Consider the following 21,669-nt stretch of genomic DNA (forward strand, 5'->3'; position numbering starts at 1 on the left):
GCCGCGCCGACTAATGACGTCACAACTTCTCACCAAGATAAAAGTCCCGTTCAAAAATCACATAGGTCTCAAACTCAATCCCTGGAGGGCCGCAGCTCTGCACAGTTTTGCTCCAACCCAAATCAAACACAGCTGATCCAAATAAACAAGCTGTTTAGGACTACTGCTGCGCCCCAATGTGCATGCTACACCCTAAAAGGAAAAAAATATATACTTTTGAGTGTGTAACAGAAGATTGTGGGACATACTACTTCCTCATTAACAGATCGATGTCTTGCTTTCTTTTTTGATGTCTTTGTTTTCAAATGTCACTTTGGTTTCGATTCTGAACAGGACTCTTATCTTGGAGATCACCTATGACGACACAAGGCAGCGCCGCGCTCCTGCATCTGCAACTCGGCTGAAGAATGGTTTGTTTTTAGTCGTTTGAAGTGATGCTATATCTAACATCCTTTAACCATACTTTTGTAAGTAAAGCACATCGGCACACCATTAAGAAAAACACGCGTCTCAGTGTGCTGCCGATATTGTGAGTCTGTTTATTATGAACATTGATTTCACTAATTTGATGGTAACGATTAGTGAAACTCCGAGTCAATTGAATCGTTAGGTGGGTTTGACATGAAGCACGGCTGCAGCCGGCGATCAACGAGATTAGCCGAGCGCAGGTAGGAGCGGAGTTGAAAACAGCCGTCAAGCTGGACACTTCAGGGCTCAGAGTTGTGGCAGTCATGCTGACCGATCGCATGGCGTGATCATTTATTTATTTACTTACTGCAATAACAACAAATGATTTACAGTACAAATAAAGGAAAATAAGAGGGCACATAAAAAAAGCTAACAAATATCCAGGAATAGACCTATTAGACACAAAACAATAAGCTCAAATTTTAGGAGATGAAGCATCAGTCTTTAGGCTACTAGATGTTGAATGGTACATCAATACTGTTTCAGTGCTTGTTTGAATATGCTAAAAAGGGGTTTACATTTATAGATATAAAGCTAAATTTCCCAGTGATGGTTTGCAGCTGGAAGGGCATCCGCTGCGTAAAACGTGCTGAATAAATTGGCAGTTCATTCCACTGTGGCGGCCCAGATTAATTAAGGGATTGAGAAATTGAATGAATGATATAAACTAAAACGTCTTTTGATTAAGACTTTAACAAGATTATTTTGATGATGAAAGCATTTTTTAAAAAGTACTTTAATCCAAAAGGATTGAACAATAGGACCAAAATAAATGAGCTTCAATTTCCCAGAAAGAGCAGGTACATCAATGTCATTCTTAAAATTTCTGCATAAACAGCTTGACAGAAAATAAAATATTTTATAATCATATATTTTTATATTTAGAACCATTTACATTTTTTTTTATTAATTTGTTAAACCTTTCTATGGGTGTCAGGATCAATGATGACAATTATTTTATTTCAATTCTGTAAAATTTGAGTTAATATTTAGATTATTTTCTAAAATATATCATATAAATAATTTAAAGAGCTGAATACAGTAGTCTGTTTAAAAAAGGCAGAATAAACCTACAGTATGCACTGTGCAAACAATTATTATATATCTAATATATTGTCATTATGAACAAATTATTTAACAAGATGATGCAGTAAAATATTTGCTGTCTTTTAATAAACATGATATATATACGATAGAGATGGTATGAAAAGCAGGCCCATGCATAGACCCTTACAGGGGCTCAACGCGACCGCAAAGTCAAGAGCGAGAGGGGGGCGGGGTTGTGGAGATGGACGGACGGTTGCTATCGCAAAGTGAAAGTGATTGAGCAAGAGGGGCACCTCAGCCAATGAGGGCAAAGGGGCAGTGGCTCTAGCCACCGGGTCACCCCCCTTTGCACGGCCCTGATGAAAAGTTAATTGATTGTTTTGAAATTTGTGAGATGGAATTTGTCCAATAATATACCTGAAACACACGTGGTTGATGTCAAGCAGTGAACTCAGCCAATCGTGTAATATCGGTGTCGTCATCGTAGTTCCAGCAGTCGCTCTTCAGATGCTGCACTGACTGAATCAAGCTACGGTCACACTGGGCTTTGTGTGTGCGAAAGTCTGTCGTACTGTGCTGCGAAAAGGGGCGGGATTAAACAAGCTTATTAGATATTTAAAAAAGCGAGCGATTGCTCCATGTTTTAAATTTCTGTCCAGAGAGGTCGTGTTTTGATCCTTGATTGGTCTCACGCAGTCAAGTGATGCGATTTCGCAGGTTAGAGTTCACCAAGCTTGAACTTTGCACCGCAGCGACATGCGAAACTTGACGCATGACCCTGCGTTTCCGGTCTGACGCATTCGCGTACGTATGAATGGAAGTCTATGGGAAGAAAAGTCAAGTGTGACCGCAGCTTCAGTCGTGTAATCTCTTTGATGCCACATGTGACAGTCACGTGGCATCGGCGCAACATCAATCTGGACAAAATTTCTAACCGGCATGCACCGTTTTAAGAAAGATTTCGATCAGTCTGCGCAGGGCTGCATGAAGTTAAACACACCCATTTACTCTGCAACTTAATTCACTTAAATTAAATTTCAACAAATATTTAGTGTCGTTTTATTAATGTGCAGTGTCAGTTTTAAGTGTTTTAATCATGACTGAGTGTTTTTCATTAATGCTTCTAGTGACAGACTGTTATAAAGATGGCGTTTATTAAAGAGGAGAGTGAAGACATGAGGATTGAAGAAACATTCACAATTAAGCTTGAAGAGATTGAAGAAGCTTTCAGAGTCAAACATGAAGATCCTGAGGAACAAACAGGTTGGTGTTCATCCTCAAAACTCCACTCACTCATTTGAGCCTTATTTAAATGTCCAGGGGTCGTTTCAGAGAGCCGGTTTGAGTATGTTTACCCTGAAATGAGAAAGGGAGTAAATCTATGACAATATATTTATTTATTTAGCACAATTCAAAACAACCCAAGTTGACCAATGTGCTTAACAAAAGAAATAAGTCATAACTAAAACCAGAAACAGCATAAGACAAATACAAAGAATAAAAGAAAATTGTGTTTACCTGTTCAAAAGCCAGTAAAATATGTAATGCAACACCTCCTCTCCTCGATTTGGTATCACTCTGAGGGGGTTCTACAGAATTTGGCTATACTGATTAACACTCTCTTGAAACAAAATGATATCAATTGTAAACTCTTATTTTACACGCATGAATGGATTTATTACCAAATAAACAAAAAATCATCAATCACAACAAAAATAAACAGGAAATACCAAAGTCAGAAACTAAAGTCTTTCTGAAAACAAACAAAACAAAAAGATCAGTGACCACTTATTACTTAGAGCACTTAAGAGCGATGCAATAAATCACGTATGATGTCCTGTGACTCCTTAGAGAAAAGGTGGTTGTTTGTAGAAAAACAGACAATTTGCCTTGTTTAAGTGAGTTTTGTGTTGCTCCCCAAGAAATTGGATAAACTTGGTGTATCCCAGTGAGAACAGCAAACCAGAGGCACAAGGATAGCAACATATAAACAGTCCTTTCTAAAACAAGCAAACAAATGACACAAATAACTGTTTACACATAACACATCAAATAAAAGACACATGTACTCACAATTGAGCGATAACTTCAATAGTTCCCAAAACATTGGACTGAATTAGAAGGCCGGTAGCAAAAGGGATGCATGTGGTGTCCACTCTACCAAACACTCCTCTTTACTCTATGGTAAGTAGCTCTTTATAAGGGTGCAAATCAACCTAGTGCCCCCGGAGGTCGGAAGCAGTATTGCATGTCAACATGCCAGACAATACACCATGAAAAAAAATAATTATAAAAAATAATAATAGTAACATTTAACATGTTACAGTAATGAAACCATTCATGTGTTAAATGCTTTGTCAAAGAGGAAAGTATTTTTTTATTTAGATTTAAAAAAGACAAAGATGTCTGTTTCTAAAAGGGAGATCACTTATATCAGTCAGTTACTGTGGTAAATTACTCACTTAACCTGGTCAGGAGCAGGTTTACTTCAGCAAAACCCCCCTTTATAAAGTGTGAGCTGTTTAAATACTTCAGTAATTTATGCAAACTGCAAAAATACTTTTCAATTTACGCCTATTTCAAGTAAAAATAAATAAGTTTTTTTAAAATCAAGATGGAATAATAATTATAATTAGGGTTGGGCCCTGCCCCTATCACAGCAGCAAACCCACTCGCAAAAAATACACACTAAGGGCCCCGTTTACACTAATACAGCTTAGTTTTAAAATGGCTTATTAGAATGAAAAGGATCCACATCCACACTGGCGTTTCACCTAGCATTTCTGAACAGCCTTCCGGCCACACTATACCGCTGAAACACACATTATGTGACCAAACACACAATGTCATGTGCTCATCTGAGCTTCAGGCAGTCAGCGGGTGCTTTAAACACAAAATCCCAGAGAGCAGTGCACGTCAGACTATTCATCAAGGATGTATTGCTGAATGGCGTCTCATTATAGTTGTTAAATGTGATATTTAATTAATTTTGTCTCTATCTAACGATTCTTCTGTCTTTTAAATCTATCAGGTAACGTGTCACAGCGTCAGTACACTGCTTTAGTCTTTCGCTTTCACGCTTGTACTTAGTAATTTTAGTGAAACCTCAGATACTGTTGGTTGGTTGCTGTTGATTGTGCAGCTTTTTTACCAACCAAGTTTGTCGACGCCGTTATAACGACATTGATCGCTCTGCCTATTCATGCCAGAGTCCTGCAGAAAAAGTGATTGACAGGTGGTCATTTGTGTGTAACTTACCTTTATTTATTTATGGTTTGGTTATGGGTAAAACAAAGACCATGAGGGTCAGGTAGTTGAAACGGTAGGTTACAAATAATTAATTAGTTCTGAATTAATTAATTATTCATAAATAAATAATTCACCGCCACCTACGTCGACGATGCCATCGTCCATCATGTTTCACATTAGACATCGCACGATGCTAAATTGGTCGACATCGCCCAACCCTAGTTATAATAGTAATAATTAGCTGGATTATCAATAATAATAATTAGCTTATGCATAAGAAACCACGTTGAACTAAAACTATTTAGTATATATGTCATACTCTGTCTAAAGCTGCGATAACACTAGAGTTCGATCGTGCAAAATTCTGTCATATGGCGCTGTGAAATTGGGCAGGACAAAACAAGATGATTAGACCTCACTAAAGCGAGCGATTGCTCCATATTTAAATTTTCTGCACAAATTCAAGTCAAGTTCATTTCTCACACTATACCTGCCAACAGACAACGGCGGATACAAATTCTCCAGCAACAGGCCACCTCTCCCATTTCATTCACTAACTTTTCTCTCATGCCTCATGACAAACTTTGAGGTCTGGTGGGAGAATTCTCATTATATTAATCGTTCCCACTCCCAGGCCATTCTCATGTGTTTGCCATCAAACGCCTGACAACTGCCGTGTTTGCACCCTGTCACTAAATGTAGTGAAGAGTCCTTCAAAATGGTAATAGTTTGCGTTGTTTACAAGTCTGTACTGCACTTCAGTAATCCCACTGAAACAGGAAAACTCCACATGTCTTAATCTCATTTCTGTTCAGTTCCATTATGACTACAGTGTAATTAAGGCCATCGGAAATCACTGTTTACACGGTGGACTTTTAATCCGAGTATTCTCTTTATTGCAGTAAAATCTAACTATTGGTGTCTATGTAAATGTACTCAGTGTGACCGTGGCTTAACTCAACTTACATTGGTTTGTTTTAAGTAAAGTTTATCCATAAACTAATTTCGAGAGGATCACATGCTTATGATTGATGATGGCTAGTCTCACATTAGCTAACATGATTCCGATTAGATGATTCCTAACTCACCATAACTAACCAGAGTTTCTTACCTCAGTTATCTGATGTCAGAAACTCTGTTACCTCAGTTATTAAAACCATCGTCTTGATGAGTCCCCCTTCCCACTCCTACTGCTCCTCCCTTTTCTAGACAGGACAACACGCCAGTCCAGTTGTTAGCACTGTTGCCTCACAGCAAGAACGTCACTGGTTCAAGTCCTTACTAGGCCAGTCAACATTTCTATGCTGAGTTTATATGTTCTCCCCGTGCTTGCATGGGTGTCCCCCTGGTTCCCTCCCCCAGTCCAAAGACATGCGACATAAGTGTATTGATCAAACCAAAAGTGGCACCATAGACAAGCTCTCAGTCAGCAGTATATCTCTTAATAGCAATCTCTAATTTGTAAGTAGCCATAAGTAAGGCAGGAGAGTTCTCGAGACCTATGTGAGCTCAAATTCCTCTCTTGCCCTGCAAGCGGGAGGGAGCCATGGGCTCGAGAATCTTATGAGCTTATGGCTCTCTCCTGGGACAGCACGCTTAACACATGTTATAATCAATCATCAGCTAAGCGTGAATTCTTGAAATGCTAATGAACACTATTGATCTGTTTTCACACTAGACCCGATTGTGCTGAAGGAGGAGAACGAAGAGATCATTAATCTCAATCAGCAAGAAAACCTTAACGTTTACAGGTGGATTCACACTGGAGAGAAACCTCACACTTGCTCTCAGTGTGGAAAGATTTTTGTACATAAAAGGTCTCTTGATGCCCATATGGGAATTCACACTAGAGAGAAGCGTTTTATGTGCCGTCTATGTGGAAAAACTTGCAGTAAAAACGCAAACCTTAAAATCCACATGAGGACTCACACCGGAGAGAAGCCTTTTACCTGCCATAAATGCGGAGCAAGTTTCACTCAGCGAGGAAACTTTACATCCCACATGTTGACTCACTCCGGAGAGAAACCTTTCGTCTGCCATCAGTGCGGGAAGAGTTTCGCTGAAAATAAAAACCTGAAAGCCCACATGAGGATTCACACCGGAGAGAAACCATTTACCTGTCATAAGTGTGGAAAGAGTTTCACTCAACGAGGAAACTTCACATCCCACATGTTGACTCACTCCGGAGAGAAACCTTTCGCCTGCCATCAGTGTGGAAAGAGTTTCAGTGAAAAAAAAAACCTGAAAGCCCACATGAGGATTCACACCGGAGAGAAGCCTTTTACCTGCCCTACGTGTGGAAAGAGGTTTACTCAACAAGGACACTTTACATCCCACATGAGGACTCACTCCGGAGAGAAACCTTTCGTCTGCCATCAGTGTGGAAAGAGTTTCGGGAGCAAGGAAAACATGAAAGTGCACATGAGGATTCACACCGGAGAGAAGCCTTTCAGCTGTCAACAATGTGGAAGGCGTTTTACTCAAAAAGCAGCTCTTGAAGGCCACCTAACCATTCACAGCAGAAATATGCTTTACACATGCCACATATGTGGAGTGAACTACAAAACTGAACAAGGCCTTAGATGTCACATGGATGCTCACACCGGTAAGAAGTCATTTACGTCCTGTTCGCACCTTGTATTAAGATCAAATTCACATTTTATGTCGATGTAGTGGTTAGTGCGTCGACACATGCGCTCCGGTGCTCACAGCAACTCAAGTTCGATTCTGCCTCGCTGTCCTATGCCAATCCTTCCCCTCTCTCTGCTCCCCATGCTTTCCTGTCAATACTCTCTACTGTCTTATCCAATTAAGGTGAAAAACCCTGGAAAAATAATTAATAAAAAGCAATTCACATTTTATTTGTCACATACAGAGTCATGCACAGTATGACATACAGTGAAATGTTTACACAACCACTCGTGACCTTATAAAACCTTAAAATAATTACATTTAGTCATTTAACAGATGCTTTTGTCCAAAGTGACTTACAATTAAGGAGGTATTCAGAGATTCATCAAGAGGAGACTATACACACAAGAAGTGCTAGTTATACAAAGTGTTTTTGTATATAGGGAGTGCGAGCGAAAGTGCTTCTAGTTTTGTTCACCAGCGTTCAGCTTTTTTCGGAAGAGATGGGTTTTAGTTGTCGTTTGAGGATAGCAGTCCTTAATCTCCAGCTGGATTGAGAAGTCATGTTGTATGTGTGATGTTGCAGGGAACACAAGAAGTTCAGTTTTTGCCAGGTTAAGCAGCAGGTTAAGCAGTCCTCCAGGCAGTGCGAGATTCTTGCAGCTGTCGTAGGGTCATTTGGATGAAATTAAAGATAGAGTTGTGTGTCATCAGCATAGCAATAAGATAAATTATGCGGTTGGATGATGGCTCCCAGTGATGTGGTGTAAATAGAGAATACTAAGGAACCCAAAACAGAATTTGCAGTCCAAATGGGAATGGGAAGATCATTCCACCAGCGTGGAACATGGAATGAAAAGGTTTGAAAGGGTTTGGAAAGTGATTTATAGCCTCTCTGCGATGGCACCACAAGTCGGTGCTCGCTTCCTGACCAGAGTCTCCTGGAGGGGATGTAGACCTTCAGGAGCAAGTGGAGGTAAAAGGGTGTAGTGCCAGTGGCAAGCAAGCATCAGTGATTTCAACTTGATCCGAGCTTCAAAAGATAACCAGTGCAGAGAGATAAAGAGAAATGTTACATGGGCTCTCACTGAAGACCAGAAGAGCTGGAGTATTCTGGATCATCTGTAGAGGCTTGAGAGTGCAGGATGGAGGACCAGCTAGAAGAGCATTGCAGTAGTTTAGCCTTGTAATGACAAAAGCTTGGACTAAAAGTTTTGCAGCATGATCTGTTAAGAAGGGTTCAATTTTTTGAATGTTGAAAAGTGCAAACCTGCAAGATCGAGCCGTGTTGGCAATGTGCTCTTTGAAGGACAGCTGATCATCCAGGATCACTCCAATATTCCTTACCAAACTGCATGGGGTAATGGTGGATGATCCCAGATGAATTGAGAAGTCCTGTTGTATGTGTGATGTTGCAGAAAAGACAAGAAGTTCAGTTTTTGCCAGGTTAAGCAGTAGGTGATGGTCATTCATCCAAGCCGAGATATCCTCCAGGCAGTGCGAGATTCTTGCAGCTATCGTAGGGTCATCTGGATTAAATGAAAGATAGAGTTGTGTGTCATCAGCATAGCAATAAGATAAATTATGCGGTTGGATGATGGCTCCCAGTGATGTGGTGTAAATAGAGAATACTAAGGAACCCAAAAAAGAATCTGCAGTCCAAATGGGAATGGGAAGATCATTCCACCAGCGTGGAACATGGAATGAAAAGGTTTGAAAGGTTTTGGAAAGTGATTTATAGCCTCTCTGCGATGGCACCACAAGTCGGTGCTCGCTCCCTGACCAGAGTCTCCTGGAGGGGATGTAGACCTTCAGGAGCAAGTGGAGGTAAAAGGGCGTAGTGCCAGTGGCAAGCAAGCATCAGTGATTTCAACTTGATCCGAGCTTCAAAAGATAACCAGTGCAGAGAGATAAAGAGAGATGTTACATGGGCTCTCACTGAAGACCAGAAGAGCTGGAGTGTTCTGGATCATCTGTAGAGGCTTGAGAGTGCAAGATGGAAGACCAGCTAGAAGAGCATTGCAGTAGTTTAGCCTTGAAATGACAAAAGCTTGGACTAAAAGTTGTGCAGCATGATCTGTTGTGCTCTTTGAAGGACAGCTGATCATCCAGGATCACTCCAATATTCCTTACCAAACTGCATGGGTTAATGGTGGATGATCCCAGCTGGATTGCGAAATCCTGTTGTATGTGTGATGTTGCAGGGAAGACAAGAAGTTCAGTTTTTGCCAGGTTAAGTAGTAGGTGATGATCATTCATCCAAGCAGAGATATCCTCCAGGCAGTGCGAGATTCTTGCAGCTATCGTAGGGTCATCTGGATTAAATGAATGATAGAGTTGTGTGTCATCAGCATAGCAATAAGAGAAATTATGCGGTTGGATGATGGCTCCCAGTGATGTGGTGTAAATAGAGAATAGTAAGGAAGAGCATTGTAGTAGTTTAGCCTTGAAATGACAAAAGCTTGGACTAAAAGTTGTGCAGCATGATCTGTTAAGAAGAGTCAAATAGTTTGAATGTTGAAAAGTGCAAACCTGCAAGATCGAGCTGTGTTAGCAATGTGCTCTTCAAAGGACAGCTGATCATCCAGGATCACTTGTGTTATGTTTGTATATTTAAATTGCAGCTGATTTGCTAATCACAGCGTTTCAAATCATCATTACAATTCGATTCTGTTTAATTGAACTTCATTTGACACTCCTGTTTTAGACACAAGATGCAGGTTTTAGGCTTTGTTGAAAAGAAAACTACAACATTTAATTGTCTTTTGTCTTTCTAGATCTGATTGCGCTGAAAGAAGAGTTTGGAGAAAACAAGAAGCCTTACACTTGCTCTCATTGTGGAAAGAGTTTTCATTATAAAACTTCTTTTAAACGGCATGAAATGATTCACACTGGAGAGAAGCCGTACGTCTGTCCACAGTGTGGAAAAAGTTTTATGGAAAAATCTGTGCTTAAAATCCACCAGAGTGTCCACACTGGAGAGAAGCCGTACTCGTGCACAGAGTGTGGGAAAGGTTTTACATGTACAAGCGCTCTGAATTGCCACATGAACCTCCACACTGGAGAGAAGCCGTACACTTGCCCCCAATGTGGGAAGAGTTTTTCACATAAAAGGTCTCTGTATAACCACATATCATTTCACATCGGAGAGAAGCCTCACACCTGCAAAACATGTGGAGCGAGCTTGTCAACAAAACAAAACCTTAGACGTCACATGATCATTCACACCAATGAGAGGCCGTTTGATTGTTCTTACTGTGGAAAGAGATTCAGACATAATAGGTCCCTTACTAGGCACAAAAAGGTTCACTCAGAAATGAAGGATTAATTACCAACTGAGAATCCACAACAGAGAGAAACCAATCGCCTGCAAATGAAAAGAGCTTCACAACCAAACGTTATCTATAACTTGAACAATCACACTGGTGAAAAGACATTTATTCCCAATCCCAATTCTTCCCCTTAGCCTTTCCCCTTCTCCTGGTTTTGCATGCTCAGGGGAAGGGTTTGGAGTGTCCAGATTCTCTTCATCTTAAAAGTGTGAGGCTAAGGGGAAGTACTAGATAGCCCTTGAAACTGAGATTTTCCAGGACCACACTCGAAACCAAGGGGTATGGAAATTTCCCACAATACAGCAACAGCAACATGGCTGCACACGCCAATGAGGAGATGCACAGATTAGTATTTTACGGCATTATTACAACAAACAAGCATGTTTTAGTACACTCATAACGGCGTTCGTGTTTTACCGTGATCTGAGATGTTCACGATATCACAATCCATGCGACAATACAAATGACCGTGGGGAAATGTCAAAACTGTGTTTTTCTTCCTGGTATATGAATGCTTTTCTGTATGCCAAATGATTTGCTTCCTCAGAATCTACCCAGCCAGGTCAGAGGTCATGGAGACCTCTCGAGTGGACCTCTACTCTTGAAGGATTGGAAACAGTTAATTCCTTTGTATGTGAGCTGTAAAGGATGTAGATTATATTGGTTTTTAACCAGTTTGATAAAGACGGCTAAGAGTACACTCAGTCTTGGGTAAGAAACAGATTGTACTTTGTGTGTGTGTGTGTGCTATTCATTTTTAAATCCTTTCACAGGTTTGGGGTCAGCTCTGGAGTCTGATGTTTGTATGCTCTAGATATTGTATACACGCATGTGGAAATTTTTCTAGTCTATCTGTGTTTTAACCAATCAGGTTAAACATCTATATGTGTGACGCAGTTAATGACATTATGTGAGAGTATAATTGTTGATGATTGGTGATTGTAAGCACAGCGGCCTGCAAACTCATTGCGAGTGTTGAAGCTGGCTTCTGCTGAAGAAATTGCAAACTATCTTCAGTAAACTTTCTTTTTGATTAAATCTCGGACTCCGGCTCTTCTTCATCTGACAGATGCTCATTTTTGGGTTCAAACTAAAATATTCCTACAGTTTGATTTACTGCAATTTCCAATTAAGTGCCTTTAAACAGAAATGTTTCTCAGTTGATCTCACATCAGTTTTATTGCTGCAGTGCAAAATTAGATGACCAAGCAGACAAACTGACCAACACTTTAATGGGAATCTGTCATAAATGTTGTATAGACATATCTGCAGGGAAGATGACCAGAAAAAACACCAGCACCTTGCTTCAACTAGTGGACTGTAAAGAAATAGTTTTTATTATTCAGCTAAATTATTGGTGAGACAAAAGGACTGTACTGTTTAAGGATCAGTTGTCGTATGGTGGTCACGCCTGGGTGCCGGTCAGGACACAAAAACCAGACCAGGAGTCTGTTCTTCGTACCTCGCTTAAATGATCTAAGATGATTTGGCAGATCTTGTAATCTTGATAACTGATCTCTGGCTAATTTGGGTCTTCAAACAAGTTCGCGAATCAGATTAAAATGTTTGGATGAACTGATCTGAGATTGCTACGTGTTGTGAAGGACAGATCTATCGATCCTCGAAATCATGATTAGCAATGCAACGATTGGCTGGCGGCACAGCAGCGTAATGACATCATCTTATTAATATTCAATTATCCATGTGAGCAAAATTACATCAAATTAGTAGTAAACGGTTTGTTAAATATGATATGCAATAACGTTCCACCTTTGTTGTGGGCTGCAGGCTTTACACTTTCATGTGTCGAGAGTATTTAGCAATTTATTTAGTTTTAAATTTAGAGCAGATTTTCTTAGTAGCCCAGGCCAATTTAAGTTTCTTAATCAGCCTAAGGAATTTAAATAAATTTTGCATCAAAAAAGCATTTGGATGTTGGTAAAGGCGTCCGCAACTTCTGCAAAGCATCAAATCACCGTCATGAAAAGATGCGCATAAACTACGATGGAAACATTTACAAAAGAAAAATTAAATAGTATACATTAGCAGCAAATACATTAGCAAACAGTTCAGCTTATTAAAATTAATAGCTATTATAATGAAATAGACAAAATTTTGTGATTAAAAAAATATATATTTAAATAAAAAAATTATATATATATATATATATATATATATATATATATATATATATATATATATATATATATATATAATCTTAAGTTATTTACCATATATATATATAATCTTAAGTTATTTACCATATATATATATAATCTTAAGTTATTTACCATATATATATAATCTTAAGTTATTTACCATATATATATATAATCTTAAGTTATTTACCATATATATATAATCTTAAGTTATTTACCATATATATATATAATCTTAAGTTATTTACCATATATATATAATCTTAAGTTATTTACCATATATATATAATCTTAAGTTATTTACCATATATATATAATCTTAAATTATTTACCATATATATATAATCTTAAGTTATTTACCATATATATATATAATCTTAAATTATTTACCATATATATATAATCTTAAATTATTTACCATATATATATATAATCTTAAGTTATTTACCATATATATATATAATCTTAAATTATTTACCATATATATATATATAATCTTAAGTTATTTACCATATATATATAATCTTAAATTATTTACCATATATATATAATCTTAAGTTATTTACCATATATATATATAATCTTAAATTATTTACCATATATATATATATATATAATCTTAAGTTATTTACCATATATATATAATCTTAAGTTATTTACCATATATATATAATCTTAAGTTATTTACCATATATATATATAATCTTAAGTTATTTACCATATATATATAATCTTAAATTATTTACCATATATATATAATCTTAAGTTATTTACCATATTAGTTAGCCTACTATGGTAGGTGTGCAATCTGACAAAATGACAATGACACAAATCATAAAAACGCTTCTTTATTTTGGTCTCCTTTCAAGACAAAATCTAAAACTGTAGGGATTAAGCCAAAGAAACCAAAGTAAAGCCTTATAACTAATTTCTATGCACGAACTTACTTTTTCCCTCTCTCAGATTGCATTCAGCAGAGAATCATCTACCTCACTCAGGACGTGTTAGGGCTTGCCCTGCCATAATACATCTAAAATAGGGATTGCCGTAAAACTCATCACAGGGAAGCATTTTCTCTCGTTAACTGCAGGAAAAGAGTTAAATGAAAACATTCAATGATATTACGCACACCATAATCTCAGTCATACATTCATTCATTTTCTTTTCGGCTTAGTCCCTTTATTAATCCGGGGTCGCCACAGCGGAATGAACCGCCAACTTATCTAGCATTTGTTTTACGCAGCGGATGCCCTTCCAGCTGCAACCCATCTCTGGGAAACATCCATACACAATCATACACTACGGACAACTTAGCTTACCCAATTCACCTGTACCACATGTGTTTGGACTGTGAGGAAAACCGGAGCACCCGGAGGAAACCCACGCGAACGCAGGGAGAACATTCAAACTCCACACAGAAACGCCAACTGACCCAGCCAAGGCTCGAACCAGCAACCTTCTTGCTGTGAGGCAACAGCACTACCTACTGCTTCACTGCGTCGCCCTCAATCATACATGTAAAGCACAAATAATGTCCTTCAATTCGCTCACTTCCAGCGGCCGTCATCCGTGAACCAATCTCCGTCCATGTAAACTGCTTGCTGTTTTGTCTGTTCCACGGCTACGATTTGTTTGTTAACTTTTTTGCAATCTGAAGCGCATCAAAGGCACAAAACGCTCAGTTCGCGCCACAGGATGCCTAATCCCATCTTAGCATTGACTTCACATGTAAATCACTCACACTTCATCTGCGTCTGCTTACTGCAAGGGCTGCAAAGCAACCCCCCCCAACACACACACACACACACACACACTCTCATGTAATGTTTGGATTGTGAGGGCGCAGGAGAAACGTCATTTTCCCAGAGACGCTAAAAAATACATCACGTGTGCTGCGTATGCAATGTCTATAAGTCATGTAAAACAATTAATTGCAAACGGGAATAAATGTAACTTGATTATATGGTTTGGAATTGGATGTTTTATGAGATTATTTACATTTTTTTGTGATTATTTTGTTTAATTAAGAATTTTGCAGGATCTCAAAAATTTGCTTCTTTGTGTGATTTATTTATAAACTAATTTCAAGAGAATCACATGCTTATGATCAACATGGCTGGCTCCTCATTTGCTCCGTAATCTGACCCATTAGATGATTACGGAAGCATTATAAATAACTAGAGTTTTTCACTCCAGTTTTCTTCGTTTTGAAGCTCCCCCCCCTTCCACCCCTACTTCCTCCCCCTTTTTCCGATAGGGCGACACGGTGGCCCAGTGGCTAGCACTGTTGCCTCACAGCAAGAACACCGCTGGTCCAACCTCTTATCGGGCTGGTTGGTGTTTCTGTGCGGAGTTTACATGTTCTCCCCATGTTCGCGTGGGTTTCCCCCGGGTCACCCGGTTCCCTCCCACCGTCCAAAAACATAAACCATAGCCAATCGACTAAACCAAATTATCACCGAAAACAACCCTAGTTTACACTTCTACAAGGCGACAAGCAGGGGAGTTCTCGAGACCTACTGAGCTCGAACTCCCCTCTCGCCCTTCTAACAGGAGGGAGCCCCGGGCTCGAAGATATTACGAGCTCAGGGCTCTCTCCCGGGACAGCATGCCAAATACGCTTTATTGATTATCAGCTAAGTGTGAACTCTTGAATTGTTGATTTTGTGTTGGATTCAGCGATTGCAGAATCGTGAAAAACTAGGGGGTCCATCGGTGGAAAAAGTGTACACGCAATAGGGATACCTGCATCCTGCGGTATTGATATATTCACACTTACTTTCGACAGGTATAAGGTATATCACTCTCTATCATGGATCTTCATGTGGACTTTTAAGCTTCCTTTGGTACGACAACGTTTTCCGCACTGTTGGCAGGTGTACGGCGTCTCTCCAGTGTGAGTTCTTGTGTGGATACAATAAGAATGATGGTGTCTAAAACTCTTCCCGCATTGTGAGCAAGCGTAACAGTTCTCTCTAGTGTGAATCCGGAGTCCATCTGTGCTCCGTGTCTCCCACCTTCAAATGACACCGCTTTTTGGACGGAAACATAGCTATTGACACCTTGCACAAGGAGACCAAGCTACAAAAGGTCATTGCAAAAGAGGCTGGCTGTTCACAGGGCTCTGAGTCCAAGCACATTAATAGAAAGGCGAAGGAAAGGAAAGGAAAAGATGTGGTGGAAAAAGTGTACACGCAATAGGGATACCTGCATCCTGCGGTATTGATATATTCACACTTACTTTGGACAGGTATAAGGTATATCACTCTCTATCATGGATCTTCATGTGGACTTTTAAGCTTCCTTTGGTACGACAACGTTTTCCGCACTGTTGGCAGGTGTACGGCGTCTCTCCAGTGTGAGTTCTTGTGTGGATACAATAAGAATGATGGCGTCTAAAACTCTTCCCGCATTGTGAGCAATCGTAACAGTTCTCTCTAGTGTGAATCCGCAGGTGGACTTGAAGGGCTCTGTTTTTACTGAAGCATTTTCCACACTGTTGGCAGATGAAAGGCTTCTCTCCGATGTGAGTTCTTCTGTGGGAACAAAGAGAGCGATTGCGTCGAAAACTCTTTTCGCATTGAGAGCAAGTGTAAGGCTTCTCTCCACTGTGGACCCATAGGTGGTGTTTAAGGGTTGCTCTTTCATTGAAACTTTTCCCACATTGGTGACAGCTGTAAGGCTTCTCTCCAGTGTGAATCCTCGCGTGGACTTTAAGGTTTGCTACTTTATTGAAGCATTTTCCACACTGTTTGCAGACAAAGGGTTTTTCTCCGGTGTGAATTCTCATGTGCACTTTAAGGTTTCCTTCTTTATTGAAACATTTCCCACACTGTTCACACACAAAAGGTTTCTCCCCAGTGTGAATCATGATGTGGGTTATAAAGTGTCCTTGATGAGTGAAACTCTTTCCACAATAATCACAGTTGAACAGCTTCTCTCCGGTGTGAAACCTTCTATGGAGAACAAGAGATTTGTTGTGCGTAAAACCCTTCCCGCATTGAGAGCAGGTGTACGGCTTCTCTCCGCTGTGAATGCTTGTGTGAACTTCAAGCTCTACTTGCTGATCAGAACTTGTGCTCTCTTCACTCTCCTCTTTTTGGACAATCGGATCTAGGGTGAAGAGAAACAAATACTGGTTAACCACTGTTTAAATGCAACTGAAGATCTCTGTCAAGTATTGTCTACATTTGTTTAAATCTGTTAGTGAGCATTTCCCCTTTGCCAAGATAATCCATCCACATCATAGGCGTTGTCATGCGAATACAATTCTAAGTAAGATCAACTTAGGCATCCCAGGTGTCCGAGGGCATACTCACACTATGTACAGTTGCCTTGAACCGGGCTGAAGCACGCTTGTCCCCCCTCCCTTCTCCTCTGACGGCCCACACTCACATCGCATTCGTGCCTGAGCACACTTACGACATTGATGGTGCGCTGTTCAGTAAGAAGCGCTCTCGCTCAGCTCAGATTTCTTTAGTTATATTGTTTTGAGACGCAGTGACACGCAGTCAAATATTTCGCCGAACAGATCAGCCACTTTTGACGCTCATAAGCAATCATAAAGTCCTGGTGCTGCAGGAATTAGGAGGTTTGCTGAAGGTGCAGCTGTCGTGCAGCAAGGGGTTTGTATAATCTACAATTTAGACTACAATCTAATTTTGCACTGCAGCAATAAAACTGATGTGAGATCTAGTTTTAATAATCTTCGACAGTTTGCGTTCATTCAACAGTAAGAATGATTAATAAATCCACATGAAACAGTCGCTTAAAAGTCACGTCTTGTCTTCAGTTTTGGGCTCAGGCGCACTTTGCACTCGCACTACAAGTGTACCGCGCCAAAGCCAAAGTGAACCGTGCTCTGACGCACCTCTTCCAACCAGGCCAGGGCCGGCCAACTGAACCACGCCCGATTCAGAGCATTCACACTTATCAAATAATCCGGGAAACGGGCCTGGGCACAGTTCGGATGGCATAGTGTGAGTGCGCCCCAAGACATTGTCCTTTTGTCTGAATGCACATCCTAACCAACAGGCAGGGTCACAAGTTAAATGCTACTATGAAGGTCTTGGCCAGGGGGTTCCAAACTTTGTCCTTGAAGGACGATGTCCAGGAGTTTAGCTCCAACCCTAATCAAACACACCAAAACCAGCGAATCAAGCTCTTGCTTAGATATACTAGAAACTTCCTGGCAGGTGTGTTGAAGCAAGTTGGAGCTAAACTTAGCAGTAGACTGGCCCTCCAGGGCTGAGTTTGGACACCCCCGGTTTTGGCGGGCTGACTGGATTAGCATTAATGCATTTGAATTGGTACTGTCATGCTGATTTGATCATGGCAGGGTATTTTTTGCACTGAACTGCATTTGCATGCTTTGTTTAGTGATTTCCAAAAATCTCATATATTTTATTAAACTATTAAAATTGTCATATTTTATCTATAACCTGCAGTATATAAAATAGTTTTAAACTTATAATATATTGAATGCTTAATATTTAAGTTCCATAAAAAAAAAAAAACATGCAAAATAAAGTCATCAGCCTATCATTTTTTTTTAAATTATGCTAGATTAGCATCCCAGCAATAGCTTTAGTTGCAGCAGCAGATTGATTTTGCGGCACAATGTTCAACTCTGACAGCTTTATGGCACTCACATACATTAAAAATGAAGACCACGACTGAACATGGAGGATGATCTTCAAGTGGCTCCAAGTCTCCAAAATTAAACCAAAAATAGTCTTGGGCTATAAACATTATGCCCACCATTCTCAATAAATGATGTTAATATTAAATTAAACATGAATAATGACTATAAAAATATATATGTTGTAAGACTGTTGCACTTTTTTTGCGTTGTCAATATGCTCATGTTTATATAGTTCCTATTGGTGTGTGTGCACCATTGTGTGCAATATTTGTATGTTTATAAACACCTCTGAGCATAGTGGGGGTCGCGAGCCACTGGAGCTTTATTTTAGGCGTGGTGGGCTGTCAATATTGAGAACCCCTGCTTTAGGCCATGTGTATTATCTTTTAATTATCTCTTACTGTGTAAATCTGGACATTTAAATAGAGTTTGAATGAGTAAGTGGAGCTTTGAGGATGAAAACCAACCTGTTTGTTCTTCAGGATCTTCACGTTTGACTCTGAAAGCTTCTTCAATCTCTTCATGTTTGACTGTGAACGTTTCTTCAATCTTGATGTCTTCACTCTCTTCTTTAACAAACGCCATCTTTATAACCGTCTGTCGCTTCAGCAGGAGTTTCTCTGGGTTTGACACTAGAATATATTCAACAAAACATCAAATTAATCCAAATCAAATCTCTCTATTATTAAAAGAACAAAGGTTTTATTATTGTAAAAGTTGTAAACTTATTTGACACATTATTCACCGCTTTTGTAACCAGTTCTCTTAAATGACATATAAATTATGGTTAATGTAGTAAAAACCAAGGTTAAGTTGTGGTTATCGCAGTTTGTCTACAATAACAATGGTTTTGCTCATAGTAAAGTCATGGTTAACTTTCGTAAGGGCTGAGTGTCTCAATCAGCTCCCTAATTCAGTAGTGTGCACACTAGTGAGGGAATCAGTCAGAGTGAGAGTTAATAGTCATAAAGATCGCCAAATTTAGCACATTTGCACTTTTAAATAAAAACTAATCACTACACTTTAATAAAAAAAACACAAACTATTCCTCATTTACAGATTTTACCTGCATGTAAATCAGCATGCTATGATTATAACCACTCAAAACAGCAAATCATTTGTTAAAAAACTTTGGAAAGACTTGAGTAGACATGTTATTGATAATATTTTACCCTACATCATCTTTGTTTAGAACATGTTTTATTTCTATTTTACTCAAATCCCCTTTAATAAATACAAATGGAAGTATTGCATTAACAAATTATTCACTAAATGTCACATCCATCCGAGTGTGAGTTTAGTCTCCATTGGTATCTTTATATCTACATAGTATCTTTTATTGTTGGCTTTTGAATAAGGAATTTAAATTTATGAAACTATTGTTATTTACATAGTAAGAAAGCAATTAAAACGTCTCAGTTTGCGAGTCTTTAATATTTATTTATTTAATCCATAATAATAATTATCCAATAATCTGTTTTTGTTGAAAATGTATGTATATATATATATATATATATATATATATATATATATATATATATATATATATATATATATATATATATATATATTTGTTTGCACATGTTTTACCTGCGCCTTATAAGTATCTCTGAGGTTTATATAGCTGTATTTTAGTACAATTAAACTCGGTTTATCGACGTAAACAAATCACACATGTGAATCAAAGTAGTTGATTCAATTGACTCGGAGCTTCGAAAGATCCGTTTCTCAGTCTCTGCCTCAAATTACCAAATTAATCTTCATATTTACCTAATTCACAATAGCGGCGAAATAAGACACACGTTTTGCTTTAATTTGTAGTTTATATGTTTGATAATCCTTTTAAACACAAACCTTTCTTCGGGAGAATCACAGATGCAGGCGTGCTGCGCAGACTTCTGACGTCACAACCGCACACCAAGATAAAAGTCCCGATCAAAATCACATTATTATTCAGTTTCTTCAGTATAAATCGTTTTAGAATTGACTTTCAGAATCACACGATTAAACAAGCCAAATACTCATAGAAAGTTCATACATCAGACCAGCACTCTCAGTTCTTTAGGTGAGTTAGATCCCAGATATGATCATGCTTTATCTTTATCTTGTAAAGAGACTCAAATTATTTTGTGAGATTAACATTATAAACATTTGTAAAATTATTATTTAGATTTTTTGACGCTTTCATACTAATTGTAGCATATTACACATCTATTTACACATTTAATTACAAAAATACACAGTATTAAAACAAAAAAGTAATGTACTTTATCTGATCATGTTTAATTATGATTAGAGCACAGGTGTCAAACTCGGTTCCTGGAGGGCCGCAGCTCTGCACAGTTTAGTTCCAACCCTAATTAAACACACCTGATCAAACTAATTGAGTGCTTCAGGCTTGTTTGAAACCTACAGATCGGTGTGTTGAAGCAGGGCTGGAACTAAACTCTGCCGAGCTGCGGCCCTCCTTTGACACTCCTGGATTAGAGCAAAACTCTCTAGGACATAGGTCTCAATCTGGATTCCTGTAGCTCTCCACAGTTTTGCTCCAACCCTAATCAAACTACTAGACTACTATAGACTTGGAGCTGGTTGGAGCTAAACTGTGCAGAGCTGCAGCCCTCCAGGAATTGAATTTGAGACCTGTGCTCTAGAACACAGTCTGGCCTCTAAAACAAAGGTCTCAAACTTAATTCCTGGAATGCTGCAGCTTTGCACAGTTTTGCGCCAACACTGATCAAACACAGCTGATCTAGTAGTTTTGAACACCTTGATTAGTTGGACCAGCTGTTTGATTAGGGTTGGAGCAAAACTGTGCAGAGCTGCGGCCCTCCAAGAATTGAGTTTGAGACCTGTGCTTTAAACTATACAGAAACCATCAGCTGGTATGTTGTTGTAGAATTAATAACTAATTTTATACAATTATATTATAGGACAGTCTTTATATGTTACATATTTGTGCTATTTTTGTTCCTATTTTTTTATTTTTGTGCATATCATTATTAAAATACAGATTTGTCATTAACAAGTTACAGAATTTAGAGTAAAATTTCTGATGTTGGTGCTTAAATTAATGTTTATTATCTGTAATGTTATTATGAAAAAAAAAACAGAATTCTTCTGGCAGCCCTGCATGATG

General features: G+C 38.8%; 2 protein-coding genes across 3 annotated transcripts; one reads left to right on the forward strand and one right to left on the reverse strand.

The window, feature by feature from the left end:
- The first annotated feature begins 366 nt into the window (after window positions 1-366).
- On the forward strand, window positions 367-11,467 carry si:dkey-77f5.8 (gastrula zinc finger protein XlCGF57.1). 2 transcript variants are annotated; one of them, XM_056473486.1, is made up of 4 exons: window positions 367-410; window positions 2,643-2,778; window positions 6,443-7,369; window positions 10,173-11,467. In XM_056473486.1, exons 2-4 carry the CDS (start codon window positions 2,661-2,663, stop codon window positions 10,721-10,723), a joined length of 1,596 nt encoding a protein of 531 aa, XP_056329461.1. In that variant the 5' UTR covers window positions 367-410; window positions 2,643-2,660; the 3' UTR covers window positions 10,724-11,467. The 2 variants fall into 2 exon arrangements, with proteins under 2 accessions (XP_056329461.1, XP_056329460.1); XM_056473485.1 differs by having other exon boundaries at window positions 380-467.
- Window positions 11,468-14,905: 3,438 nt separating this feature from the next.
- Window positions 14,906-20,427, reverse strand: LOC130241609 (zinc finger protein 239-like). The gene is made up of 3 exons (XM_056473487.1): window positions 20,385-20,427; window positions 18,998-19,162; window positions 14,906-16,999 (listed from the first exon to the last, which is right to left on the reverse strand). The coding sequence occupies exons 2-3, from the start codon at window positions 19,113-19,115 to the stop codon at window positions 16,149-16,151; spliced, it is 969 nt and encodes a 322-aa protein (XP_056329462.1). The 5' UTR covers window positions 19,116-19,162; window positions 20,385-20,427; the 3' UTR covers window positions 14,906-16,148.
- Window positions 20,428-21,669: the final 1,242 nt, after the last annotated feature.

Source organism: Danio aesculapii, chromosome 15, assembly GCF_903798145.1.
Source record: "Danio aesculapii chromosome 15, fDanAes4.1, whole genome shotgun sequence".
NCBI lineage: Eukaryota > Metazoa > Chordata > Actinopteri > Cypriniformes > Danionidae > Danio > Danio aesculapii.